This window comes from Salmo salar, chromosome 18 (assembly GCF_965601325.2).
Source record: "Salmo salar chromosome 18, fSalSal1, whole genome shotgun sequence".
Classification (NCBI taxonomy): Eukaryota; Metazoa; Chordata; class Actinopteri; order Salmoniformes; family Salmonidae; genus Salmo; species Salmo salar.
In genome coordinates, this window is record NC_138308.1 from 4686157 (window position 1) to 4706343 (window position 20187).

Sequence of the window (20187 nt, forward strand, 5' to 3'; positions counted from 1 at the left end):
AAACTTAATTGTAATAGAAACCAATGAAGAAAATATACATTAGTGGTACATTTCAATTAATTCATTTATCAGTCATTCTTTTCCTACGTCTACTGAACAAATATATATATTTTTTTTAATAAATAAAATCCTTCACGGACATACAGTTCATAAAGAAATCAGTAAATTTAAACAAATTCATTACACCCTAAATCTATGGGTTTCACATGACTGGGAATACAGATACAAATCAGTTTGTCACAGAAACCTTAAAAAAAAGGTAGTGGCGTGAGAAGACCAGTCAGGAATCTGTTATGACTACCATTTGCCTCATGCAGCGTGACATCTCCTTCGCATAGAGTTGATCAGGCTGTTCATTGTGGCCAGTGGAATGTTGCCCCAGTCCTCAATGGCTGTGCGAAGTTGCTGGATATTAGCGGGAACCCGAACACGCAGTCGTACACCTCGATCCAGAGCATCCCAAACGTGCTCAATGGGTGACATGTCTTGTGAGTATTACATTACACGAGGAAACTGCGTGGCAGGCTGACCACCAGTTATGCGAGTGCAGCAAGGAGCCAAGGTAAATTGCTAGCTAGCATTAAAAATATTTTATAAAAGAAAACAAAATCACATAAACACTGGTTAACCTAGTAATATCAACCATGTATCATTACCTAGCTTGTCCTGCGTTGCATATAATCTATGTGGTGCCTGTTAATTAATCATCGAATCACAGCCTAATTCGCCAAACGGGGGATGATTTAACAAAAGCTCATTCGCGAAAAAAGCACAATCATTGCACAAATGTACCTAACCATGAACATCAATGCCTTTCTTAAAATCAATACACAGAAGTATATTTTCTTTAAATCTGCATATATTTAGTTAAGAAATTCCTGATCGCAGGCAATATTAACTAGGGAAATTGTGTCACTTCTAACGCAGAATCAGGGTATATGCAACAGTTTGGGCCGCCTGGCTCGTTGCAAACTAATTTGCCAGAATTTTACATAATTATGACACAACATTGAAGGTTGTGCAATGTAACAGCAATATTTAGACTTAGGGTTGCCACCCGTTCGATAAAAAACAGAACGGTTCCGTATTTCAACTATAGTTTCCGTATTTGACCATATTAACAACCAAAGGAGCGCATGTGTTTATTATATTATAAAGTCTATGATTTGATAGAACGGTGGTAGGCAGCAGCAGGCTCGTAAGCATTCATTCAAACTTTACTGCGTTTGCCAGCAGCTCTTAGCAAGGCTTGAACCACAGCGCTGTTTATGACTTCAAGCCTATTAACTCCTGAGATTAGTATTGCCAGCCTAAAGTGCCAATTAGAACATCCAATAGTCAAAGGTATATGAAATACAAATGGTAGAGAGAAAGTCGATGTTTCCTAATTCCAATTATAAACTACAACCTAAAACTTCTTAACTGGGAATATTGAACCACCAGCTTTCATATGTTCTGAGCAAGGAACTTAAACGTTATCTTTTTTACATGGCACATATTGCACTTTTAATTTCTTCTCCAACACTGTTTTTGCATTATTTAAACCAAATTGAGCATGTTTCATTATTTATTTAAGACTAAATATACTTTATGTATTATATTAAGTTAACATTTTTAAAAAAAAGAGTTCATTGAGCATTGTTGCAATTATCATACATACAGTGAGGGAAAGAAGTATTTGATCCCCTGCTGATTTTGTACGTTTGCCCACTGACAAATCACCACTAAAATTTTAATGGTAGGTTTATTTGAACAGTGAGACAGAATAACAAAAAAATCCAGAAAAACGCATGTCAAAAATGTTATAAAACGATTTGCATTTTAATGAGGGAAATAAGTATTTGACCCCTCTGCAAAACATCACTTAGTACTTGGTGGCAAAACCCTTGTTGGCAATCAGAGGTCAGACATTTCTTGTAGTTGGCCACCAGGTTTGCACACATCTCAGGAGGGATTTTGTCCCACTCCTCTTTGCAGATCTTCTCCAAGTCATTAAGGTTTCGAGGCTGACATTTGGCAACTCGAACCTTCAGCTCCCTCCACAGATTTTCTATGGGATTATGGTCTGGAGACTGGCTAGGCCACTCCAGGACCTTAATGTGCTTCTTCTTGAGCCACTCCTTTGTTGCCTTGGCCGTGTGTTTTGGGTCATTGTCATGCTGGAATACCCATACACGACTCATTTTCAATGCCCTGGCTAAAGGAAGGAGGTTCTCACCCAAGATTTGACGGTACATGGCCCCATCCATCATCCCTTTGATGCGGTGAAGTTGTCCTGTCCCCTTAGCAGAAAAACACCCCCAAAGCATAATGTTTCCACCTCCATGTTTGATGGTGGGGATGATGTCCTTGGGGTCATAGACAGCATTCCTCCTCCTCCAAACACGGCGAGTTGAGTTGATGCCAAAGAGCTCCATTTTGGTCTCATCTGACCACAACACTTTCACCCAGTTGTCCTCTGAATCATTCAGATGTTCGTGGGCAAACTTCAGACGGGCATGTATATGTGCTTTCTTGATCAGGGGACCTTGCGGGCGCTGCAGGATTTCAGGTCCTTCACGGTGTAGTGCGTTACCAATTGTTTTCTTGGTGACTATGGTCCCAGCTGCCTTGAGATCATTAACAAGATCCTCCCGTGTAGTTCTGGCCTGATTCCTCACCGTTCTCATAATCATTGCAACTCCACGAGGTGAGAATTTGCATGGAGCCCCAGGCCGAGGGATATTGACAGTTCTTTTGTGTTTCTTCCATTAGCGAATAAATCGCACCAAATGTTGTCACCTTCTCACCAAGCTGCTTGGCGATGGTCTTGTAGCCCATTCCAGCCTTGTGTAGGTCTACAATCTTGTCCCTGACAACCTTGGAGAGCTCTTTGGTCTTGGCCATGGTGGAGAGTTTGGAATCTGATTGATTGATTGCTTCTGTGGACAGGTGTCTTTTTTTACAGGTAACAAACTGCGGTTAGGAGCACTCCCTTTAAGAGTGTGCTCCTAATCTCAGCTCGTTACCTGTATGAAAGACACCTGGGAGCCAAAAATCTTTGATTGAGATGGGGGTCAAAAACGTATTTCCCTCATGAATTGCAAATCAATTCATAACATTTTTGACATGTGTTTTTCTGAATTTTTTTGTTGTTATTCTGTCTCTCACTGTTGAAATAAACCTACCATTAAAATTATAGAGTGGTGATTTTTGTCAGTGGGCAAACGTACAAAATCAGCAGGGGATCAAACACTCCCCCCCCCCCCCCCCCCCCCCATGATTAATCGCTAATCGGCTTTTTTTGGTCCTCCAATAAAATCGGTGTCGGTGTTGAAAAATCATAAATCAGTCTACCTCTAGTCATATAAAAAAGGTCCCACAGTTGACAGTGCATGTCAGAGCAACAACCAATCCATGAGGTCAAAGGACTTGCACGTAGAGCTCAGATCTGGGGAAGGGTACCAGAACACAGTGGCCTTCATGATTTTTAAATGGACTAAGTTAGAAACCACTGTCGTGTCTTTGGGGTACCATTAAACTGAAGACATGTTTATCAATTAACTCCCTGTAATTATTATCACGCGATTAAACTGATTAATCGTTTAATTGTAATTAACTAGGAGATCGGGGCACCAAGGAAAATATTCAGATTACAAAGTTATAATTTTCCTAATATAACTTTCCTTTATTATAATATAGGCCGATTATCTTCTGGTTTAAATGGTGTATTTTACCTCGTGTTCAGTCTCATTCCAAACGTTGTAAATTGTTGTATCTGCACGAACCCAGTCTTTACTAAAATCATCCATACATCAATTGTCTTAAAATCATTTATTTACTACACTAAGTAATTAACAGAAAACATACAAACAGTAATTATCGTCACAAAGGATTGGTATAGTAATGTGCCCTAATGGCTAACAGGCATGGCTGGTCTGTTAGACAATGGGTCATAAACGGTCAGCTGAGAATGCACACCTACAGAGTTCATTAATATTAACAATTGAAGGCTCACGCATTCGGGAACAATTGCAATCAATATATATTTACGCTCAGTGTGTCATTCTGATTCTTGGGTAGTTTTGTCCGCTTCTCTCTCTCTCTCTCTCTCTCTCTCTCTCTCTCTGTTAGAATGGATCTTTCAGAGCGACATTCATTAATGTCGTCATAGAATGGATGTTTCGTTGGTCTTCGCGTTCGATGATATTAATTATTAGTCTGCAGCTAAGTAAATTATATCAAAGACTTGTTCTTATTCTGTCGGTCTCGATAGTCTAAAAGATAACCACGTGGTGTAGTTCACTTTCAGTAGAGGAATTGGATGGTAAAACCTATTGGCCATGGAGTGGAGGCCTGGTCTAAAGAAATGTAAGTCAGGGTGGGTTTTATTGTGACCCTTGAACAGGCTTGTAAAATGACGCCTGGTCCTGTATGTGTCCCTGGCGGCGTGCCTATGACTGAGTTAGAATTGTATTTCTGTAACTAAATCTATCACATTACATCAGTACATAGCATCTCAATGTATTACAAAAGCTTTATCCTTATTAATACATTCTATACAACCATTATGATGCAAGTCTCAAGCTGAGGCTATTATATAAACAGTTTTATGGTAATATGGCTATATTGTCTCTTCTGAGTATCACAAAATTGTACCAAGCGGACCATTTCGTAGCTGGATTCTTGACCAATCTTCCATACCTTCTCCAGAACACACATGTCGCTCGGTTCTCCAATTCTATGAGTTGGAAGAATTTCCTTTGTCTCTCTATGAAACATGTGGTAGGAGATTCTCCTCTTAGGGTTTTTACAACCCTTTCACACAGGGACTGGGTTGGGGGGAAGGTAGGTTGGGGAATGGTACAAAGGGGAGGGGGTCAACTGTCCTTCCTGTACCTAAACAGGCCAACGTCATGACACCACCAAGGCTCTTCCTAGAGCTGGCCGCCTGCGCAAAACTGGGGAGAAGGGTCTTGGTCGAAACACACCAAGACAGTCGTGAAGAGGGCACGACACCACCCTTTCCCCTAAGAAGACTGAAAAGACTTGGCATGGGTTCTACAGTTTCACCATCGAGAGCATCCTGATTGGTTGCATCACCACCCGGTATGCCAACTGCTCGGCATCCGACGGTAAGGCGCTATAGAGGGTAGAGGTCGACCGATTATGATTTTTCAACGCCGATACCGATTATTGGAGGACCAAAGCCGCCGATACCGATTAAATGAGACGATTTTCTTTCTTTATTTGTAATAATGACAATTACAACAATACTGAGTGAACACTTATTTTAACTTAATATAATACATCAATAAAATCAATTTAGTCTCAAATAAATAATGAAACATGTTCAATTTGGTTTAAATAATGCAAAAACAAAGTGTTGGAGAAGAAAGTAAAAGTGCAATATGTGCCATGTAAAAAAGCTAACGTTTAAGTGCCTTGCTCAGAACATGGGAACATATGAAAGCTGGTGGTTCCTTTTAACATGAGTCTTCAATATTCCCAGGTAAGAAGTTTTAGGTTGTAGTTATTATAGGACTATTTCTCTATACGATTTTTATCACATATACCTTTGACTATTGGATGTTCTTATAGGCACTTTATTATTGCCAGTGTAACAGTATAGCTTCCGTCCCTCTCCTCGCTCCTACCTGGGCTCGAACCAGGAACACATCGACAACAGCCACCCTCGAAGCAGTGTTACCCATGTAGAGGAAGGGAAACAACCACTCCCAAGTCTTAGAGCGAGTGACGTTTGAAACGCTATTAGCGCACACCCCGCTAACTAGCTAGCCATTTCACATCGGTTACACCAGCCTCATCTTGGGAGTTGATAGGCTTGAAGTCATAAACAGCGCAATGCTTGAAGCACAGCGAAGGGCTGCTGGCAAAACGCACTAAAGTGCTATTTTGAATGAATGCTTACGAGCCTGCTGCTGCCTACCATCGCTCAGTCAGAGTTCTCTATCAAATCATAGACTTAATTATAACATAACACACAGAAATACGAGCCTTAGGTTATTAATATGGTCAAATCCGGAAACTATCACGTTTATTTTTTTTTTACCGTTAGGTAAAATACGGAACGGTTTTACCTAACGGGTGGCATCCATAAGTCTAAATGTTCCTGTTACATTGCACAACCTCCAATGTTATGTAATACATACGTAAAATTCTGGCAAATTAGTTCGCAACGAGCCAGGCGGCCCAAACTGTTGCATATACCCTGATTCTGCGTGCAAGGAACGCAAGAGAACTGACACAATTTCACCTGGTTAACATTACCTGCTAACCTGGATTTCTTTTAGCTAAATATGCAGGTTTAAAAATATATACTTCTGTGTATTGATTTTAAGAAAGGCATTGATGTTTATGGTTAGGTACAGTCGTGCAACGATTGTGTTTTTTTCGCAAATGCGCCTTTGTTAAATCATTCCCGTTTGGCGAAGTCAGCGGTCTTTGTTAGGAAGAAATAGTCTTCACAGTTCGCAACGAGCCAGGCGGCCCAAACTGCTGCATATACCCTGACTGTTTGCAGGGGAAGTGACACATTTTCCCTAGTTAAAAGAAATTCATGTTACCAAAAAAGCCGATTAGGGATTAATCAGCCGAGGATTTATGGATGGTGAGGGGGGAAAAAAGAAAACTCCATTCTGTCCTCCTCCCAGAGTGCTAAGAGCCTTGGCGTGACCCAGGACAACACCCTGTCGTTCTCCGCTAACATGAAGGCGGTGACCCGATCCTGTAGGTTCATGCTCTACAACATTCGCAGAGTACGACCCTGCCTCACACAGGAAGCAGCGCAGGTCCTAATCCAGGCACTTGTCATCTCCCGTCTGGATTACTGCAACTCGCTGTTGGCGGGGATCCCTGCCTGTGCCATTACAACCCTACAACTCATCCAGAACGCCGCAGCCCGTCTGGTGTGCAACCTTCCCAAGTTCTCACGTCACCCCGCTCCTCCGCACACTCCACTGGCTTCCAGTTGAAGCTCGCATCTGCTACAAGACCATGGTGCTTGCCTACGGAGCTGTGAGGGGAACGGCAACTCCGTACCTTCAGTCTCTGATCAGTCCCTACACCCAAAGAAGGGCACTGCGTTCATCCACCTCTGGCCTGCTCGCCTCCCTACCTCTGTGGAAGCACAGTTCCCGCTCAGCCCAGTCAAAACTGTTGGCTGCTCTGGCACCCCAATGGTGGAACAAGCTCCCTCACGACACCAGGACAGCGGAGTCAATCACCAACTTCCGGAGACACCTGAAACCTCACCTCTTTAAGGAATACCTGGGATAGGATTAAGTAATCCTTCTAACCCTCCCCCCCCAAAAAAGATATAGATGTACTATTGTAAAGCGGTTGTTCCACTGGATATCATAAGGTGAATGCACCAATTTGTAAGTTGCTCTGGATAAGAGCGTCTGCTAAATGACATAAATGTAAATGCAATATTAACTAAATATGCAGGTTTAAAAATATACTGCTCAAAAAAATAAAGGGAACACTTAAACAACACATCCTACATCTGAATGAATGAAAAAATCTTATTAAATACTTTTTTCTTTACATAGTTGAATGTGCTGACAACAAAATCACACAAAAATAATCAATGGAAATCCGATTTATCAACTCATGGAGGTCTGGATTTGGAGTCACACTCAAAATTAAAGTGGAAAACCACACTACAGGCTGAAACCACACTAAACTTTGATGTAATGTCCTTAACCTGTTAGGGCTAGGGGGCAGTATTGACACGGCCGGATAAAAAAAAAAAAAAAAAAGTACCCGATTTAATCTGGTTACTACTCCTGCCCAGTAACTAGAATATTCATATAATTATTGGCTTTGGATAGAAAACACCCTAAAGTTTCTAAAACTGTTTGAATGGTGTCTGTGAGTATAACAGAACTCATATGGCAGGTCAAAACCTGAGAAGATTCCATGCAGGAAGTGCCTTGTCTGACAAGTTCTTGTTCATCTTGGCTCTTTTTATTGAAGACTGAGGATCTTTGCAATAACGTGACACTTCCTACGGCTCCCATAGGCTCTCAGAGCCCGGGAAAAAGCTGAACGATATCGAGGCAGCCTCTGGCTGAAACACATTATCGCTTTTGGCAAGTGGCCGATCAAAGTACTGTGGGCTTAGGCGCGTGCCCGAGTCGACCGAATGCTTTATTTTCTTTCGTCTGTTTACCTAAACGCAGATTCCCGATCGGAATATTATCGCTTTATGAGGAAAATGGCATAAAAATTGATTTTAAACAGCGGTTGACATGCTTCGAAGTACGGTAATGGAATATTTAGAAAAAAAAATTGTCACGAATTGCGCCATGCTCGTCACCCTTATTTACCCTTTCGGATAGTGTCTTGAACGCATGAACAAAACGCCGCTGTTTGGATATAACTATGGATTATTTTGAACCACACCAACATTTGTTATTGAAGTAGAAGTCCTGGGAGTGGATTCTGACGAAGACAGCAAAGGTAATAACATTTTTCTTATAGTAAATCTGACTTTGATGAGTGCTAAACTTGCTGGGTGTCTAAATAGCTAGCCCTGTGATGCCGGGCTATCTACTGAGAAGATTGCAAAATGTGCTTTCACCGAAAAGCTATTTTAAAATCGGACATATCGAGTGCATAGAGGAGTTCTGTATCTATAATTCTTAAAATAATTGTTATGCTTTTTGTGAACGTCTATCGTGAGTAATTTAGTAAATTCACCGGCAGTGTTCGGTGGGAATGCTAGTCACATGCTAATGTAAAAAGCTGGTTTTTGATATAAATATGAATTTGATTGAACAAAACATGCATTGTATAACATAATGTCCTAGGGTTGTCATCTGATGAAGATCAAAGGTTAGTGCTGCATTTAGCTGTGGTTTGGGTTTATGTGACATTATATGCTAGCTTGAAAAAAATGGGTGTCTGATTATTTCTGGCTGGGTACTCTGCTGACATAATCTAATGTTTTGCTTTCGTTGTAAAGCCTTTTTGAAATCGGACAGTGTGGTTAGATTAACGAGAGTCTTGTCTTTAAAATGGTGTAAAATAGTCATATGTTTGAAAAATTGAAGTTTTTTCATTTTACGTTTTTGAATAACGCGCCACGGGATTACACTGGCTGTTACGTAGGTGGGACGATTTGGTGCCACCTACCCTAGAGAGGTTAAAACAAGTCAAAATGCGGCTCAGTAGTGTGTGTGGCCTCCATGTGCCTGTATGACCTCCCTACAATGCCTGGGCATGCTCCTGATGAGGTGGCGGATGGTCTCCTGAGGGATCTCCTCCCAGACCTGGACTAAAGCATCCGCCAACTCCTGGACAGTCTGTGGTGCAACGTGGCGTTGGTGGATGGAGCGAGACATGATGTCCCAGATGTGCTCAATTGGATTCAGGTCTGGGGAACGGGCGGGCCAGTCCATAGCATCAATGCCTTCCTCTTGCAGGAACTGCTGACACACTCCAGCCACATGAGGTCTAGCATTGTCTTGCATTAGGAGGAACCCAGGGCCAACCGCACCAGCATATGGTCTCACAAGGGGTCTGAGGATCTCATCTCGGTACCTAATGGCAGTCAGGCTACCTCTGGCGAGCACATGGAGGGCTGTGCGGCCCCCCAAAGAAATGCCACCCCACACCATGACTGACCCACCGCCAAACCGGTCATGCTGGAGGATGTTGCAGGCAGCAGAACGTTCTCCAAGGCGTCGCCAGACTCTGTCACGTCTGACACATGCTCAGTGTGAACCTGCTTTCATCTGTGAAGAGCACAGGGCGCCAGTGGCGAATTTGCCAATCTTGGTGATCTCTGGCAAATGCCAAACGTCCTGCACGGTGTTGGGCTGTAAGCACAATCCCCCACCTGTGGACGTCGGGCCCTCATAGAGTCTGTTTCAGACCGTTTGAGCAGACACATGCACATTTGTGGCCTGCTGGAGGTCATTTTGCAGGGCTCTGGCAGTGCTTCTCCTGCTCCTCCTTGCACAGCTCACATTGATGTGCCATCCTGGATGAGCTGCACTACCTGAGCCACTTGTGTGGGTTGTAGACTCCGTCTCATGCTACCACTAGAGTGAAAGCACCACCAGCATGCAAAAGTGACCAAAACATCAGCCAGGAAGCATAGGAACTGAGAAGTGGTCTGTGGTCCCAACCTGCAGAACCACTCCTTTATTGGGGGTGTCTTGCTAATTGCCTATAATTTCCACCTGTTGTCTATTCCATTTGCACAACAGCATGTGAAATGTATTGTCAATCAGTGTTGCTTCCTAACTGGACAGTTTGATTTCACAGATGTGTGATTGACTTGGAGTTACATTGTGTTGTTTAAGTGTTCCCTTCATTTTTTTGAGCAGTGTATATACTTGTGTATTGATTTTAAGAAAGGCATTGATGTTTATGGTTAGGTACACGTCGGAGCAAAGATAGTCCTTTTTCGCAAATGCGCACCACATCGATTATATGCAACGCAGGACTGGCTAGATAAACTAGTAATATCATCAACCATGTGTAGTTAACTAGTCATTATGATTGATTGATTGTTTTTTATAAGATAAGTTTAATGCTAGCTAGCAACTTACCTTGGCTTCTTACTGCATTCGCATAACAGGCAGGCTCCTCGTGGAGTGCAAAGTAAAGCAGGTGGTTAGAGCGTTTGACTAGTTAACCATAAGGTTGCATCCCCAAGCTGACAAGGTAAAAATCTGTCGTTCTGCCCCTGAACAAGGCAGTTAACCCACCGTTCCTAGGCCGTCATTGAAAATAAGAATGTGTTCTTAACTGACTTGCCTAGTTAAAAAAAAAAAGATATTTAAAAAAAAAAAAAAAAATTTTTTTTTTACTAATAATTTAAATAAAATAAAAAATAAATAAATATCGGTGCCCAAAAATACCGATTGTTATGAAAACTTGAAATCGGCCCTAACTAAAAAAATAAAAATAAAAATAAATAAATAAAGAAAATTAAAAAAAAATAAAATCGGCCATTCCGATTAATCGGTCGACCTCTAATAGAGGTTAGTGCGTACGGCCCAGTACATCACTGGGGCCAAGCTTCTTGCCATCCAGGACCTATACACTAGGCGGTGTCAGACGAAGGCCCTAAAAATCGTCAAACTCCAGCTACCCTAGTGGTTGTAGCTGTACCAGAGAGCTAAGTCTAGGTCCAAAAGGCTCCATAACAGCTTCTACCCCCAAGCCATAAGACTGCTGAACAATTAATCAAATGACCACCCGGACTATTTGCATTGACCCCCCCCATTTGTTTTTACACTGCCTCTACGCATAGTCACTTTAACCCTACCAACATGTATAAATTACCTCGACTAATCTGTACATAGCCTCATTGTGTTAATGTTTTTTTTTTTTTTTTGCACTTCATTTAGTAAATATTTTATTGACTGCTTTGTTGGTTAAGGCTTTGTAAATAAGCATTTCACAGTAAAGTCTACAACCTGTTGTAGTCGGTGCATGTGACAAATAACATTTGATTTGGGCTACAGGTTATAGCCTAATGCTTGTAGTTAAAGGGAAAATTCTATTTTATATGGTGTCAAAACATTTTTAGAGCCACCACAAGTGACCTCATCATATTCGTTTTCATAAATTATTAAAACGCTGCTGAAAAAGATCCTAAGGGAAACACTGCAACTGATAGCTGGAAAGACTAGGCTAGATTATCCTGAGTAGTCATAGCGCTACTGTCGTCAAGGAAAGCATCACCTACACAACAGGCACACGATCACCAACACTATTCAGGTGTGACAGTAACAAAAGGCTTTCTATGAGAGAGATGTGCAGAGGCGGAGGACGTGAGTGTTTTTGCACATAGGCTGTGTATTGTGTCGCAGTCATATCAATCATGGCTGATTGAAATAGACTTGTTTGTTTAGGCCTATTCAAGAAGAACAGGGCTGGTTAAAACCATTCTATGTGCAGCAACAGTATGAGACCACTGGTGCATATCGTCGCAAAACATATATTTTCCACATTAATGAATATATAATTATGAAAGTTCAGAAGCTTTTTTGAATACCTTTGGCCTAGTCTTGAAATGTTCAGAGTATAATGATGGGAGTTACAGCTTTCAAATGAAAATTGCCAAAATTGGAGTTAGAGGATTTTATCAGAAAGCGACAACATAGTCTAGGACCAGCTACCATTTGGAGCATGTAGGCTACTACTGTAGTCATGTCCTTCCAGTGAGCGAAGCAACTAGTGTTATGGTGGCGTTAGTGCCTGGCCTCTAACCCCAGTTCCTGAGGCATGTCCCAACTCCTCCACACTGACCTCCCTGTGGAATTACCCCAGGCCGCAGATTTCTTTCCTCCTCACACCCTGGCCTGGCCCAGGCTGAGGTTACATAACTGGCCTACAGATAACCCAGCTTCATGAGAAATGCTGTGTTGAGAGAATGCCAAGAGTGTACAAAGCTGTCATCAAGGCAAAGGGTGGGTACTTTGAAGAATCTCATATCTATAGATTTAAAACTTTTTGGGTTACTACAAATGATTCCATGTGTTATTTCTTAGTTTGGTTGTCTTCACTATTATTCTACAATGTAAAAAATAAAGAAAAACCGTGGAAATTGTGTAGGTGTGTCCAAACCTTTGACTGGTACTGTACACACACAGCGCAAGAAAGTAGTCAAACGCCTTGACTTTTTCCAAATGTTACTACGTGACAAACTTAGATTAAAATGTTTGTTGTTGTCCCCCCCCCGCTCAATCTATACACCATACCCCATAATGGCAAAGCAAAATAAACAGTTCAGATTTGTTTCCAAATTAATACAAAAATAAAAACTTTAATATCACATTTACATAAGTATTCAGACCCTTTACTCAGTACTTTGTTGAAGCACCTTTGGCAGCAATTACAGCCTCGAGTCTTCTTGCTTATGATGCTACAAGCTTAGCACACCTGTATTTGGGGAATTTCTCCCATTCTTCTCTGCAGATCCTCTCAAGCTCTATCAGGTTGGAAGTGTTGCTGCAAAGCTACTTTCAGGTCTCTCCAGAGATCAGTTTTTTTTACTTTTAATACATTTGAAACAATATTAAAAACCTGTTTCTTCGCTTTGTCATTATGGGTTGTCGTCATTAGATTGGTTGAAAAAAATAATTAAATCCATTTTAGAATAAGGCTGTAACGTAACAAAAGGTGAAAAAAGTCAAGGGACCTGAATGCGTTACCGAATGCACTGTATGTTACTCCAAATCATAAAGACATGCTCACTGCAAAGTATATGCCTTTGCTCACAAAGATTAAACAAGACTTGGTTAACTGGTCTACCCTACCAAACTCTTTTTGGCAGGATTAATGTCGTCAGGATGAATATCCTTCCTCTGCTAAATTAGCCTTTCCAAAAGATCCCCTGCCATCTCAGTTCTTTTTTAGAAAATGAATGCCAATCTCTAAATATATCTGGAGCAATAAGAAAACTGAGAACCAAATCTACAAAATTAAGCCTAAGGGTTTAGGAGGGCTCTTTGCCAAATCTGCAACTATATTACTGGTCTTCTCAGATCAAGCATATGATTAGTTGGTGCCTAAAAGACACCACTCAATTTGGGTTGAGATGAAATCAATAGCATGTCATCCAAGAGCAATAGCTTCCAAGAGCAATAGCTTCCTAACCATTTAAGAATAGCTTTGAAAAGATCCAGGCTTATCTGACTATTTTACAGTAATACATAATACACTCTTAGTTTGGAAAGATGCAAGGAGGTACTTGCAGATTCCAGACCATATAATCACTCTGATCACCGATTGCACTTAATCCAGAATTTCCCCCCGAAAAACGAGTATTGGACTTCTGGACTGGGTATTTAAAAAATGTTATGTAAACTTTATTTAACTAGACAAGTCAGATAAAAACACATTCTTATTTACAATGACTCCCAAACCCAGACGACACCGGGCCAATTGTGTGCCGCCCTATGGGACTCCCAATCACAGCCGGATGTGATATAGCCTGGATACGAACCAGGGACTTTAGTTATGCCTCTTACACAGAGATGCAGTGCCTTTGGCGCAACGGCCTCTCAAGTATTGCTGACCTTATGCCTTTATTTACGCAGGACACTTAAATCACTCCAACATAAAAACTGAGTTTGATTTAGCCAACAAAGATGTTTTAAGTACCTACAATTTAGACACTTAATGGAGGTTCAGAAGAAAGTCGATAAACTAAGATTTCAAATTACTGAAGTTAAAAAAAAAACTATTTACGAAACCTACTGTTTGGAGAGGTTTAATCTCCGACTTACAGTTGAAGTCGGAAGTTTACATACACTTAGGTTGGAGTCATTAAAACTCGTTTTTCAAATCACTCCACAAATTTCTTGTTAACCTGTTGGGGCTAGGGGGCAGTATTTTCACGGCTGGATAAAAAAAACGTACCCGATTTAATCTGGTTACTAATCCTACCCAGTAACTAGAATATGCATATACTTATTATTTATGGATAGAAAACACCCTAAAGTTTCTAAAACTGTTTGAATGGTGTCTGTGAGTATAACAGAACTCATTTGGCAGGCAAAACCCTGAGACAGATTCTGACAGGAAGTGGATACCTGATGTGTTGAATTACCTTTAAGCCTATGCCATTGAAACACACAGGGGCTTATTAATCTTTTGGCACTTCCTATTGCTTCCACTAGATGTCACCAGCCTTTAAAGTGTTTTGAGTCTTCTACTGTGAGATCTGACCGAACAAGAGCCTTGGAACGGTGATGGCCCATTAGACTCTGGCGCGCGAGGTCATGTTGGGTACCCTCGTTCCAATACGTTTTAAAAGAGAATGCATTCGTCCACCTTGAATATTATTCATGTTCTGGTTAAAAAAGGCACTAATGATTTATGCTATACAACGTTTGACATGTTTGAACGAACGTAAATATATTTTTTCCCCTCGTTCATTAAGTGAAGTCCGGCGGGCTTAGATCATGTGCTAACAACACGGAGCTTTTTGGACATAAATGATGAGCTTTTTTGAACAAAACTACATTCGTTATGGACCTGGGATTCCTGGAAGTGACATCTGATGAAGAGAATCAAAGGTAATGGATTATTTACATAGTATTTTCGATCTCTCCAACATGGCCGTTAGTCTGTATCGTAAAGCGTATTTTTCTGGGCGCAGTGCTCAGATTATTGCAAAGTGTGATTTCCCAGTAAGGTTATTTTTAAATCTGGCAAGTCGATTGCGTTCAAGAGATGTAAATTTATAATTCTTTAAATGACAATATAATATTTTACCAATGTTTTCTAATATTAATTATTTAATTTGTTGTGCTGACTTGACTGCCGGTTATTGGAGGGAAACGATTTCCTGAACATCAACGCCATAGTAAAACGCTGTTTTTGGATATAAATATGAACTTGATAGAACTAAAAATGCATGTATTGTCTAACATAATGTCCTAGGAGTGTCATCTGATGGAGATTGTCAAAGGTTAGTGCATCATTTTAGCTGGTTTTAGTGATGCCTGTCTTTGAATTGACAAAACATTACACACAGCTATTGTCAATGTACTCTCCTAACATCATCTAACTTTATGCTTTCGCCGTAAAACCTTTTTGAAATCGGACAACGTGGTTAGATTAAGGAGATGTTTATCTTTCAAAGGGTGTAAGATAGTTGTATGTTTGAAAAATTAGAATTTTGACATTTATTTGGTTTCAAATTTGCCGCTCTTGAAATGCACCTGCTGTTGATAGGGTGCACCACGGGTGGCACGCTAGCGTCCCACATAGCCCCAAGAAGTTAACAAACTATAGTTTGGGCAAGTCGGTGAGAATATCTACTTTGTGCATGACAAGTCATTTTTCCAACAATTGTTTACAGACAGTGAAAGTCCCACCTACTCAACAGCCAGTGTAATCCCGTGGCGCGTAATTCAAATTCCTCAAAAATGCAAAAACTTCAATTTTTCAAACATGACTATTTTACACCATTTTAAAGACAAGACTCTCGTTAATCTAACCACACTGTCCTTTTTCAAAAAGGCTTTACAACGAAAGCAAAACATTAGATTATGTCAGCAGAGTACCCAGCCAGAAATAATCAGACACCCATTTTTCAAGCTAGCATATAATGTCACATAAACCCAAACCACAGCTAAATGTAGCACTAACCTTTGATGATCTTCATCAGATGACACACCTAGGACATTATGTTATACAATACATGCATGTTTTGTTCAATCAAGTTCATATATCAAAAACCAGCTTTTTACATTAGCATGTGACTAGCATTCCCACCGAACACTGCCGGTGAATTTACTAAATTACTCACAATAAACCTTCACAAAAAGCATAACAATTATTTTAAGAATTATAGATACAGAACTCCTCTATGCACTCGATATGTCCGATTTTAAAATAGCTTTTTGGTGAAAGCACATTTTGCAATATTCTAAGTACATAGCCCAGCCATCACGGGGTAGCTATTTAGACACCCGGCAAGTTTAGCCTTCACCAAAATCAGATTTACTATTATAAAAGTTTGATTACCTTTTGTTGTCTTCGTCAGAATGCACTCCCAGGAATGCTACTTCAATAACAAATGTTGGTTTGGTCCAAAATAATCCATCGTTATATCCGAATAGCGGCGTTTTGTTCGTGCGTCCCAGACACTATCCGAAATGCTAAATCAGGGTCGTGCGCATGGCGCAATTCGTGACAAAAATCTAAATATTCCATTACCGTACTTCGAAGCATGTCAACCGCTGTTTAAAATCAATTTTTATGCAATTTATCTCGTAAAAAAGCGATAATATTCCGACCGGGAATCTCCTTTTCGGCAAACAGAGGAAAAAAATCACAAAGACGGGGCGGCCAGGGCACGCGCCTAAGCCCGCAGTCCCTTGATCGGCCACTTGAGAAAGGCGATAATGTGTTTCAGCCTGGGGCTGGGATGACGACATTCAGGTTTTTCCCGGGCTCTGAGCGCCCATGGAAGACGTAGGAAGTGTCACGTTAGAGCAGAGATCCTTTGTAAAAGATAGAGATGGCAAAGAAGTTCAAGAAATGGTCAGACAGGCCACTTCCTGTAAAGGAATCTCTCAGGTTTTGACCTGCCATTTGAGTTCTGTTATACTCACAGACACCATTCAAACAGTTTTAGAAACTTTAGGGTGTTTTCTATCCAAAGCCAATAATTATATGCATATTCTAGTTACTGGGCAGGAGTAGTAACCAGATTAAATCGGGTACATTTTTTATCCAGCCGTGAAAATACTGCCCCCTAGCCATAACAGGTTAAGCACATGGCATCATACACATTGTTGGATTACATCATGAAGCAAACTTTGTTTTTTATAACGGAGCATTTTCTAAATTCAACAGACCCCCTCCAACTGGACACGGTTGGTCATTAATCTTCTGTGCTACACCAAACAAGGCCTAACCTGTTAGTCCCAGTATAATGGATACCACATTTTGGGGGTTAAATCACATCATTTGGTATTACAATCTCAGCTTGTGCTCGCTGTTTAGTGACTTGGCCTGCTATGCTTAGAGAAACCTCTAAAATCTCTAACTCGGAATCCTGTGTAACCCAAGGTGTTGTGTGCAACCACGGCACTAATGGGAAAGGGGGTAACTAGTAAATTGCACAACTGAATGCATTTAACTGAAATGTGTGTGTGTGAGTGTACCTTAATTGACATCGAACTCATCTGCGTACAGGGCGCGTTATTGTTGGGTGTTAGCTGCCTTGCTCAAGTGCAAAACGGCTGATTTAATGACAAACAGATACACTTACATTAGACCCCACACAACATTCCTGTCTGTGGGGGAAAAAAATAAGAAAAAAAAAACTTTGTTGAACCCTCCCTGACCTAAAAAGACTTCCAGCTCAGAGCTCACCCACTGATTTGGCACCTAGCTAAGCCTCTCCTTCCTGACAGCGTTGACAGGCCATGTGATGGCGTAACTGCATGCTGTACTGTACACATGAACATGAAGGGCAGGAGCAGCAAATCCTCAATCTTGTTCGGCAAATTCAGATTATAGAGAATGAACTAAAAACACAGGCTCCCTAACCTAGGCCTAACTAGTTAGCAACCTGTATGAAAAGTTGTTCAAGCTAGCTAGTTAGCTGCAGTGATGATTTTTATAACGTTTAAGGACTGGCGCAGTCCCACCCATGTATTTTGTTCTCCTTTTTGGATACAGACATTGACTTCACATCGTTAGTTAGGCCTAACTAACGAATAGGCTATAATGTTGAAGTGTGGTCAGCTGTCAAAGCAGCAAAGGCATCACAGTGCTACCGATAGCTAGCAAGCTCATGCTAGCTAGCAAGGTTGTGCTTGGTGTGCTTGACTACCTAGCTAACGTTACCACCTTGTTTATTAAATATGTCAAATAACATGCAAAATATTTTAACTCGGTAACGTTAGCTATGTATGGCTAGTAACAATTATTTGACGGCTTGCTAACTAACAAACTGACTGCTGTTGGAAAATGGCTGGCTAACGTTAGCCAGCGTCAACGACGAGGCCTTTAGGAAGCGAAGGACAGTACAATAAAGTTGACCCAGCGAATTTACAAATCAAATCTTACCATGAGAGAAGTTCCCCTTCTCATTTTTACAATAACCACAACGGTAGCCGTCATCTCCCCCGAAATATTCCACTATCGTGCAGGAGCTACCTGCTGCCATATTAATTTTCTTCCTGGTGATAGATTATTCGCGAACGAACGGCTCTTTATGAATGGATCTTTTTGGTGAACGTTGGGAACCGAATCGTGAAAGAGCTGGCTCCGTGATTTGCATACTGCGGTTTATTGAGCGCAAAACTGTTTTTCGGCAGATAAATTGCTAAATAAGTATATAAAGAGGGTGAACAATACATAGTGGGAAGAGCGCGTCAATCTGGACCACTTTTTTTTGTAAAAAAACACAATTTGCAGGCCATCTAATAATTTTGCCAGGTACAAATTTATTTTAATGTCGATTTCACGTTTACATTCATTTTGGGCTTTACATTGAAGATCATAATTGTTTAGGGTTATAGGTCGATCTTTGGGTATTTTCAACGAAGAGCCGTTTGGGAGCCAAATGGGCCGGCTCTTTTACGTGAACAGAACCAAAATAGCCGGAGCCACAAAAATACTATATAAGGCCATCACTACTACTTCTTCTATAAATTTGTATTGTCGGATCTCAATCAACTGAAAGGTGCATACATCCCCACATTCTGTCCCTATACATCTATTTCTCTCAGCTAGCCCTTTGTTTATGCCCACTGTTCTGGAGTGTGAATTCATTACACTTTGTGACACCAAAAGGGAAGAGAAAAAGATGGAGAAAAGGGAAGAAAAATTGTCCTATCAACTGACCCTACACCTATTAAAACCTCACCACTATTCCACTACCTGACCCTATCTGCTCCTAAACCAGACCTGCAGCCTGGGAAGACGGGACACTATCATTCAACACACCTTGTAACACTTCTGCAGTAAAATCTAGTACACCCAAGTACATTTCTCTAGCTTCCACCACATCATACACTACCAGTCAAAAGTTTTAGAACACCGACTCATTCAAGGGTTTTTCTTTATTTTACTATTTTCTACATTGTAGAATAATAGTGAAGACATCAAAACTATGAAATAACACATATGGAATCATGTAGTAACCAAAAAAGTGTTAAACAAATCAAAATATATTTTATATTTGAGATTCTTCAAATAGCCACCCTTTGCCTTGATGACAGCTTTGCACACTCTTGTCATTCTCTCAACCTGACTACCTGTAGCTGTTTGTCGCAACACTGTCTTGCTGTTTTTCTCATAATATATAAAAAATAAAGTTATCAAGGTTATGACATTATTTGCGTTAATGTTAATACTTACTCTTTCCTCCAAACTGCTGTCCCTCTTCCACACTGTCAATCTCTGAAATCAATCATTCCCAACAAAGGACCTTGAGGAAGGATGAAAAGATGAAACTGAGTAGACCTTTCCAAGAAGGAATCTCCACCATATTCTTTACACTTCTCTTTTATCTTTACAATACATGTGGTAAGTGTACATTTCTATTTACATAAGTGAGGGAAGTGTACAATGCAAATAGCTTATATAGTTATGGTCATGACCATAGGCTGAATCTTTAGGAGCTGTTGGTCTTACATAATAGTTTGTGCCTGTTACATTAAAAAAAACTAGAGTCGATTGACATACTGGTGA

At 40.7% G+C, this 20187-nt stretch overlaps 1 protein-coding gene across 3 annotated transcripts in view; it reads right to left on the reverse strand.

The window, feature by feature from the left end:
- Positions 1-18747, reverse strand: part of ate1 (arginyltransferase 1) — a 228999-nt gene extending 210252 nt beyond the window's left edge. For all 3 annotated transcript variants that reach the window (XM_014154421.3, XM_014154420.3, XM_045700642.2), the window contains exon 1: positions 18559-18747. In XM_014154421.3, the coding sequence (XP_014009896.3) occupies positions 18559-18658 (100 nt within the window). In that variant the 5' untranslated portion in view covers positions 18659-18747. The remainder of the gene's footprint in view (positions 1-18558) is intronic.
- Positions 18748-20187: the final 1440 nt, after the last annotated feature.